The sequence below is a fragment of the Perkinsus marinus genome, assembly GCF_000006405.1.
Source record: "Perkinsus marinus ATCC 50983 genomic scaffold scf_1104296934592, whole genome shotgun sequence".
NCBI lineage: Eukaryota > Perkinsozoa > Perkinsida > Perkinsidae > Perkinsus > Perkinsus marinus.
Genome location: NW_003214713.1, coordinates 45,130 through 55,260, shown reverse-complemented (window position 1 = coordinate 55,260; position 10,131 = coordinate 45,130). Strand labels below are relative to the sequence as shown.

General features: G+C 37.4%; 1 protein-coding gene across 1 annotated transcript; it reads left to right on the top strand.

The window, feature by feature from the left end:
* Positions 1 to 2,579: 2,579 nt before the first annotated feature.
* On the top strand, positions 2,580 to 9,899 carry Pmar_PMAR018158 (hypothetical protein; the record flags this gene model as incomplete). Its single annotated transcript, XM_002784778.1, has 9 exons — positions 2,580 to 2,759; positions 3,132 to 3,254; positions 4,375 to 4,455; positions 5,221 to 5,307; positions 5,588 to 5,692; positions 7,450 to 7,554; positions 9,547 to 9,585; positions 9,674 to 9,747; positions 9,845 to 9,899. The coding sequence occupies 9 exons, from the start codon at positions 2,580 to 2,582 to the stop codon at positions 9,897 to 9,899; spliced, it is 849 nt and encodes a 282-aa protein (XP_002784824.1).
* Positions 9,900 to 10,131: the final 232 nt, after the last annotated feature.

The window sequence follows — 10,131 nt, the reverse complement described above, 5'->3', positions numbered from 1 at the left end:
ATTTTTTCATTATATTTTTCAATAAGGCATCTTCCGTATCTTGCCATGTCAACCCTAAGATACGTCCTAAGAATATGAAGTGATTTACTTTCGCTCTGAACTAATGGAGCCTCACCCGTTTCACGTGAAGTGGCGTAAATCCCCACGGAAAACCCGATATTCGCAGTGATATGCAGTAGTCGTGAAATAAATTGCTCACTAGTTTTTTTTAAGTTCGAGTCGAAAATGAAGTTAGAATTATTACGTCTACCTTATCAAGACTATTCAATCTACGGGGAGCAGTTTCCTCATCGTCGTGAAGTCGAAGTTATTATAAAATATTATGATTGGTAAAGTTCCCTTTCCGTCGTGGAGCGTGTTGATCACCGACATACGTATAGCCAAAATTAATTCTAACTAGTGGTGACTGGTGACACTCGGCGAGGGAAAGATCTTCCGACGCCTTTTGTGTGATTAACAAAAGGCGTTGCTACTCCCCATCGTTAACTCAATCTTTCGTGCTTGTAATTTCGCCGCGATATAATTTCATCCTGGAATGAATTTTTGAATTTAATTTTTGCCGATTTATCAATAGAGTGATGAGTTCGAAAATTATAATGAATTCGAGGGAGCGGTATATCATTTTTAATGAGATTTCAAAAATCTTCGCTGTGCGCAAAGATATGTTCTCAAACACTCCAATGGTTTCTGCGCTCGTGGAAGATATCTTCTCAGTTTGAGCGCGTTATAAACTAGTTTATGAATCACACGTGATAGCCGATTCAAATCTTACTGGGCCTGGAATGAATCTTTACGCACAGCGAATAATTTACCAAAGATCAATACGAAAAGCCCAGAAATTCGTCGCGTTCAACGTAAATTTCTTCAGCGATTTTCACCCTCCGTCCTCGACCGAGCTCATCAAAGACCATGCTACAATAACCCTGGTATGATATCTTGAGGTTGGGAATGTAAGATACGGTTTAGGTTAGGTAAAAGACCATCCGGAAACGAAACACATAGTAGAATTCCATGATGGTGAAATTCTTGGTATTAATGTCTTCTCAAATTGGTGATAGAAATTTCGTGTGATTTGTTATACCCTTGAAATTAGCTCACTTTTTAGAATCATCGTATTCTCAGGAGCTACGTTTGTATGTGAAATTTGGTTGGGTACATTTATCCCACCATAAAGAGGTCTCAGGAATGTAGTAGAAGTCTCATTGCGAATGAATATATTAAAATTTGCCGTTTTCTTTTCATAAAAAGAGTAATGAATGATCTTATTAAAAATTTACATATAAACTTTATTATTAAAGTTTACTACATATTTGTATAAAACTACTCAGGTTGTTTTCATAAGCCCTGGGGGCATTCACCAATTCAGCAGCGGCTGAGGAAAATGGGAAAATTGAGGTAGTCGAAAGGCTCCGGGTTCGAACTCTGGTGAGGGCATTTTTGGAGGAAACATTGATAGTTTCTAGGATTGTGATTTTTCTGGTATTTTTTTTCGTTTTTTCCATTGGTTTTCATCGATTAAAACAAAAAACTTTTTCGACAATCGGAATTATTTGGAGTTTTCCATCATTTTTTCGTTTTTTTGTGATTTGGTTGGTTCAATCCAGTGCGATAGTGTCAACGATTATGCATGAGTGATAAATATCTTAGGTTGGCTTGGTAAGATTCAAAATAGGTTGGGGTATGTACCAAGAGCAAGAATTGTAAAATCGTCTTTGGGAGGTTTTGTCGAGGAGACGGTGTGAAATCGATCACGTGATCGATATGGATGGACCAATTTCACTACGAGGGGAAGTTTGGTGGATTAAGTAGCATCGTCATCTTCTTGGGAATTTATTCACACCAAAAATATTTTGTGTATATTTTTGGGTAAAATTCTGGATTTTTTTCTGGGTTTTTATGAGAAATTTCCGACGTGGAAAACAGCGATGAATTTTCTTTCATTTCTATGATGTAATCGATCAGACGATCGATTTCATTTGAGTATTGATTGATTTCCATTTAAATGTTTGCCACTCCTTCGACTGAAAAAGCCGCTGAAAATGAGGAACCGATTTCAATGGAAGATCTTCAAGAGGGAACTCCGATTCAGACTAAAGGTAACCTATTCTGAATCTAAGATATTGGATAATCGATCACGTGATCGATTTAGGTAACCGCAGATGTCTAGAGTTGGATTTTGATGGGGACGCGGAAAACGAAAGTCGCGACGTTTTAAGTCGCCGAGGTCATTCACATGTGAATAGTAGTATGGGAAAGTGGAGTGATCGATTTAATCGATCAACCAATCGATTTAATCGATCAACTGATCGATTTGAGTTTTCGGATTTTTAAGCTTGCTTAAATTACTTTATTACTTATTAAATTCTCTTTCCAGATAGTTTTTACGTCTTTTGATTGTGAAATTTCCTCAATATGATAAATCGATCATCCGATCGATTTGATCGAATTCACTCTTTTGAGGTTTTCAAGGTTTTCCGACGGCTACATTCACACATGTTGGAAGTGGCGTAATGATGACACCGAAAGGATCTTCTCGAGAAGAGGGTGAATTGAATCCTATCGAAAATCACGACCATTCTATGTTCACGGTGTTGTTGACACCAGCGGAGGCCGATGATGATGAAAAGGAGGGGGATATTTCTAATGGGAGGTGGGGAGAAAGCTACGCATTCGATCCCGGCATGTTGCATTTTTCCAGCACTACTATTGGTGTTACCCCGACGCCATTGAAAGAATCTTTATTGACTACTCCGAGTAAGGTAATGTGATAAACACCAAAAAAATGGGAGATTCTCAGCGACTCCGGCGAGAGTACAAACTTTGCTGATTTTCGATTGGGATGATACCATCTGTCCGACAACTTGGGCAAAAGTGAACGGTTTGAATGTAATAAAAAAGGCGGAGCGAAGTTTTTTTGTTTTCCGGAAAAATCATTGTTTATTACTGGGTTGTGAGGAAAAATGTGAAAAAGAATTTTCCTGTGTGGAAAAAGATGTTTTAGCTCTTTTGTGATGTTCTTCAATTTCGGATGAATGATATCTCCCATAATTTTCGCTGGTATTTGTTCGGTGAATTTTAACCGTAACTTTTTACCGTAAATCTTGATAATTTCACGATTTTTTCCCAATTAGGTTTGCGATCCATTCGTACCCGAGACATGCATCGATTCGCTATCGGAGTTGGCCGAGCTCGCCGCCAAGATGATTCGGAAGGCCGCTTCATTAGGTAAAGTGGTTATAGTCACTAACGCTCAGGTAGGGAGGGAAAGGTAGTGGGTTCGATCCCGGCATGCTTCGACGACAGACTCATTTTAACACTATTCATCAATAAATCGATCGTGTGATCGATTATCATATTAAATCTTATATTTTCTTATTGGAATCTATATATACTGTGAAATCAACAGAGTCACATTCGTTATCACTTTTTTGCATCTTTCCTGCGTGTAAAATATTTTGCTGCAGAAATGAATATCAACTCGGAAGGCTATCAATTATGTCATTTATAAAAATCTTCGATTTCTTTTACTCGTATTTTTTGCCGAAATTGTGGGCAGAAAATGCGGGAAAATTGTGATTCGGATTTTAGCATTCTGGAATGTATGTGGTGATGATTCTGGAAAGTTATTCATCGTACTGGTTATATAGAATTACATTTTTATGTGAATTTTTTTCTCGAAAATATTTTGGTAGCTTTTTCTTATTTGCATATTTCGAAACTACGCGAGATCAGTGTAGGAAAATATGTTATATAATTTTCATCTGAAAGAACAACAAACTTAGAAGTTACCAAGAAACAGCTCGAGAATTTCCTTGTTGTTATCAACGCATGTGAATATCTCCCCACATCTGGAAGTAGAATGTTTTAATGATTTGTGCCCTTTCTTCTCAGGAAGGATGGTTTGAGTTGTCGTGCCGAAAGTGGCTACCATCATTAGAACTGCTGCTTCAAAATTTAGCGGTGAAAATTTGCAGTGCGCGAAGTAGGATATGTGGCGTTGAGGAAATGCAAGTGGGAGCAAGATTGCAAGATTTGATTTCAAATGCAGTGTGGAAAAATGTGGACTAAAGAGTTTCACCCTAGTGATATGAAAAACACATTTCACGACTAGTGCATATCACCGCGAATATCGCGTTTTTCACGGAGTTTTACGCCACTTCACGTAAAACGGATCGTAAAACTCCAATGTATGTTGATGAGAATGAGAAGGGCATTTCCGTTGGTTTTGATGAACTTTTTCGGGAAATCGGAAAACTCTCGAGTTTAGCGGTTGAGGAAACCTATCATATATTCCAACACTGTTGAGAATTGGAAAAATTCGCAAAAATTTCGAGTAATTTTTTGCAACAAAATTTTTGTATAATTTTTGGGCAGGTGCGTTTGAGCATAAGGGTGTTAAAAGTCCGGCGGGATGGAAAGCTCATGCATTCAGAGATATCATCGATGGTCAACGCTGTGAGTATCCAAATCGATCACGTGATCGATTTGCTTAGATAGGTGCTACGCCTATGAGTGGAGTTAATTCGCATTTAATCGAACAACCATCGAATTTGTGGATGCAGAGCTCTGTTATGCACAGGTAGTCGTGATGGTGGTGGCGGCCGCGCACAGGGAAGAATTTTAGGGGGAGGTATCTTAGTTTACGCATGGTGATATATAGATGTGAAAGATATCTTTTATATATATGCTAGTTACGCACAGGGAAGATTTTTAAGGAGGTATCTTAGTTTACGCATGGTGATATATAGATGTGAAAGATATCTTTCATATATATGCTAGTTACGCACAGGGAAGATTTTTAAGGAGGTATCTTAGTTTACGCATGGTGACATATAGATGTGAAAGATATCTTTTATATATATGCTAGCTGCGCACAGGGAAGATTTTTTGGGAGGTATCTTAGTTTACGCATGGTGATATATAGATGTGAAAGATATCTTTTATATATATACTAGCTGCGCACAGGGTGATGCATTACATTATAATGTTATGCGGGAGCATATGCATATGGTGAACTACATGTGTTGGTGATAATATTGAAATTATGAGGAAATTTTGGTGAAATTTTTACTTGATTTCTATACACTTGTAATTGAATTCGTATGTAAAATTTTATAATTTGCTTTGGAAAATCCTGAGCTGAGCAGCTGAGGAAAGCGAACATATATTTCTCCAATGTTGGTAGTCGTGATTGGATGTTTAGTTTTATTATAAAACTAGGCCCTCGTGACGAAGGAGCTCACTGAGTCCACGTCCATGGACTCAATCAATGAAGTTTACATAGGTCCAGCCCGGTTCGATTCTCGGGTGGGACATTTTTCCATCATTAAAGTTTTTCGTGCATATCTCTTCGAGTTGTTCGCATAATCTAATTTTCCGATTTTTCCCATATAGAGGAGTCGTTTGACATATCTGATAGCCTCGTAGTTAAGCCAGAATAATTCTGCACGCACACACAATGCGAAAGTGCCTGTTGTTGCGGTATATGCTACGCTCGCTCCGCAATTAGCAAACAGTTGAAGAGTTTTATGTTTACTTTTTTCAAACACGTATGTTCGAATTCGAGTATTAATATTTCGTATTTTAGGTCTTGGCGAAATGTAATTTCGATTGGGGATTCCCCACACGAAAGGGAAGCATTGATGAGAGTAACTTTGGGAAATATTCCAACTCAGAGGACGGCGAACAGCTGGTGAGCAAAGAGCGCGCGCCCAGATGATCGATTTGGTAAATGGCTGTGGTAGGATGAAGTCTGTGAAGTTTCTATTGAAGCCGGACTTGACGCAGTTGGGAAATGAAATTCAACTTTTGACGGATTCATTGGGTAAAAATGGAGGGGCTGGGAATCGAACCGGGGACCTCGTGTGGGTGTACTTGATATTTAGATGACGAATGTATACAATAAATTGTTGAGTTTTATTTAGAATATATATTTAGAGATAATCGATCACGTGATCGATTAATATTTTGAAGAGTTGAAATTTTGGAGGTCCATCACCCTAGTGATATGAAAAACATATTTCACGACTATTGCATATCGCTGCGAATATCGCGTTTTTCACAGAGTATTACGCCACTTCACGTAAAACTGGTGAAATTCTATAAAAATCCCTTTTCCAATAACGGCGATAAAATTTATATATTTCCGAAAATTTTTGGGGAATATTTAGGAAAAATTGTAGAATTTAATATCAATACTATAATCGATTACGTGATCGATTATTATTGATGATATTTGAAGATTAATTTTTGATATATTTTCAGAGCACATTGTCAAACATGATGGAGCTCTCGACTTGGAGTTGTTGACGAACGAGGCAACTCCAACAGTTGGGCGGAGCGAAGCGATTCAGGAATGCGAAAATTCGTAAAAGGTAATCATATTTAAATTTGACAGTTTGAAGATTTAATATTGGTGTCATCATCAACGTGAATCGATTGGCAAAACGTTCATAGAAGTACTCCGGATGAACTTGAAAAAAATATGAAAAAATTTATAAATTTGTGTAACGGTTTGGCTCAGGTTTTTAACAATTTTCAAATTCATGTGTTGATGAAAAGTAAAATTTTACGGAAGTTTATACATTTTTTTACTACGGAGTTTCCGAAATTATGGTATGGAAACAAATGACTTGGCGTAGTAGTGTAAAAAAACCAATTTTTTTGTTATATGTAGTTGACCATGTGCATGTTTTCGTGTTGAGATTGTTTTGGTATGGATGAAATCGATCAGGTGATCGATAAAAGATATGTGTCGGGGTAGGGTAGAATGTAGGCTTACTGCACGATAACAAATCGTTACTCGAAAAGTGAATTGTGTTGAGTTCTCTAAAAAATTTTATGAAAAAAAATTTTTGGAGGTTGTTATTTGTGAGTAGAAAAATATGCACATGGTCATCAACTGCATGTGTTGGTGATGACGATATGAAAATTTCGAGGAAATATTTGGAAAATTATTGTTGGATTTCTATACACTTGTATTCGAATTCGTATGTAAAATTTTATAATCAGCTTTGGAAACTCCTGAGCTGAGCAGCTGAGGAAAGCGAACATATATTTCTCCAATGTTGGTAGTCGTGATTGGATGTTTAGTTTTATTTTCAAACTAGGCCCTCGTGACGAAGGACTCAATCAATGTAGTTTACATAGGTCCCCGGTTCGATCCCCGGGTGGGACATTTTTCCATCATTAAAGTTTTTCGTGCATATCTCTCCGAGCTGTTCGCATAGTCGAGTTTTCCGATTTTTAACATATAGAGGAGTCGTTTGACATATCTGATAGCCTCGTAGTTAAGATAGAATAATTCTGCACGCACGCACAACGCGAAAGTGGCGGTTGTTGCGGTATATGCTTCGCTCGCTCCACAATTAGCAAACAGTTGAAGAGTTTTATGTTTACTTTTTTCAAACACGTATGTTCGAATTCGAGTATTAATATTTCGTATTGTAGGTCTTGGCGAAATGTAATTTCGATTGGGGATTCCCCACACGAAAGGGAAGCATTGATGAGAGTAACTTTGGGAAATATTCCGACTCAGAGGACGGCGAACAGCTGGTGAGCAAAAAGCGCGCGCCCAGATGATCGATTTGGTAAATGGCTGTGGCAGGATGAAGTCTGTGAAGTTTCTATTGAAGCCGGACTTGACGCAGTTGGGAAATGAAATTCAACTTTTGACGGATTCATTGGGTAGAAATGGAGGGGCTGGGAATCGAACCGGGGATCTCGTGTGGATGTAATTTGATTGATATCTAGGTGAGGAGTGTATACAAGTAATTATTGAGTTTTATTTAGAATATATATTTAATGAGATAATCGATCACGTGATCGATTAATATTTTGAAGAGTTAAAATTTTGGAGGTCCATCCTAGTGATATGAAAAACATATTTCACGACTATTGCATATCGCCGCGAATATCGGGTTTTTCACAGAGTATTAAGCCACTTCACGTAAAAGTGGTGAAATTTTATAGGAATCCCTTTTCCAATAACGGCGATAAAATTTATATATTTTCGGAAATTTTTGGGGAATATTCAGGAAAAATTGTAGAATTTAATATCAATACTATAATCGATTACGTGATCGATTATTATTGATGATATTTGAAGATTTATTTTTGATATATTTTCAGAGCACATTGTCAAGCATGATGGAGCTCTCGACTTGGAGTTGTTGACGAACGAGGCAACTCCAACAGTTGAAGTTGGGCGGAGCGAAGCGATTCAGGAATGCGAAAATTCGTAAAAGGTAATCATATTTGAATTTGACAGTTTGAAGATCTAATATTGGTATCATCATGAGCTTGAACGTGAATCGATTGGCAAAACGTTCATAGAAGTATTCTGGAGGAGTTTGAAAGAAATATGAAAAAATGATAAATTTGTGTAACGGTTTCGCTCAGGTTTTTAACAATTTTCAAATTCATGTGTTGATGTAAAGTAAAATTTTACGGAAATTCGTACATTTTTTTACTATTGAGTTTCCGAAATTACGGTATGAATATAAATGACTTTGCGTAGTAGTGTAAAAAAACCAATTTTTTTGTTATATGTAGTTGACCATGTGCATGTTTTCGTATTGAGACGGTTTTGGTATGGATGAAATCGATCAGGTGATCGATAAGAGATATGTGTTGAGGTAGGGTAGAATGTAGGCTTACAGTAAGCCGCTTACTGCACGATAAGAAATCGTTACTTGAAAAATGAATTGTGTTGAGTTCTCTAAAAAATTTTATGAAAAATATTTTTTTTGGAGGTTGTTATTTGTGAGTAGAAAAATATGCACATGGTCATCAACTACATGTGTTGGTGATGACGATATGAAAATTTCGAGGAAATATTTGGAAAATTATTGTTGGGCTTCTATACACTTGTAATTGAATTCGTATGTAAAATTTTATAATCAGCTTTGGAAACTCCTGAGCTCAGCAGCTGAGGAAAGCGAACATATATTTCTCCAATGTTGGTAGTCGTTTAGATATCTTTTGAAGTGGCGAACAGGTTCGTGGTCCTCTTTTGGGCCTGTTTTGGATCTTATATGGTTGAACCTCGGATATTTATTGTATCGTTTTCCAGGTGGGGATAATTTTCATCATATTTTATATCCATTTACTTGATGGTGGTATCTTGAGGTTGGATGTGTAAGATTCAAAATAGGTCCAGATTTGTTCTCTTTCTCTTTGATGTCCACCCGACCATCGTTTGTGCCACGCCTTCCTATTGCTGAAGTTAAGAAAAGGAGGTCATCATTAAATGTAGGGTGTGGGAATCGAACCTCGATCGAATGATATTTATTTATATTTAAATATATATGTATAGTAGTGCTGTGGGCATCAACATGTTGATGGGAAATGTTGTTATGAAATGCATGGTGTGGGGATCGAACCTTGGTGGGCTGTGTATATGTGAGAGTTAAGTTACTTTGAATAGTTGTTCAGGTTGTAGAGTATATTGTGGTATGATTATAATATAGATTATATTGTTATAAGATTTCATGTTTGGAAAAATCTTCGCTGTGCGTTGTGGAATCTTTTATGTTGTATGTGTAGATAGATTCACAACGAGCACTGATGTCGACTAGGAGGACGGTAATTGTGATGGATGATGATGAGGGTTGCATCGCTCCGCTGTAATTTTGGTACATGTTAACCATTTTTATAACAGTGCTGTATGTAGGTCGTCGGAGATATTCCGTTTGCCCGCATTGGTGGTCCGCAGAATAAAAGATACGCCTCGTTCGAGTCGATGTTGTACTACTACTACTACTACTAGGCGGCTCGAGTAAGTGGTATGTTTGTGGACCTATTTTGAATCTTGCATCGTTGAACCTTGGATATCATTTTTCAGGATACTAGTTGGCTCGGTGAATGGTCGTGAGGAATCTTCTAATTCCAATTCATAGGGTAAGCATAGCGTTGAGGAAATGCAAGATTTGGTAAGAGAGCAAGATTATTTAGGTAATGAATTACTGATCGATCGGTCGATCGATTATATCGATCAGCTGATCGATTTTATATCGTTCTGTTTTCCATTATTTCTAACGCTGCTGAGTGACTTTGGAAATTTTTGGTGTATAAATCGCCCTGCAAAAAAGTCGCAAAATTAGTCCCCTGGGAATCGAACTCGGGTGGGTG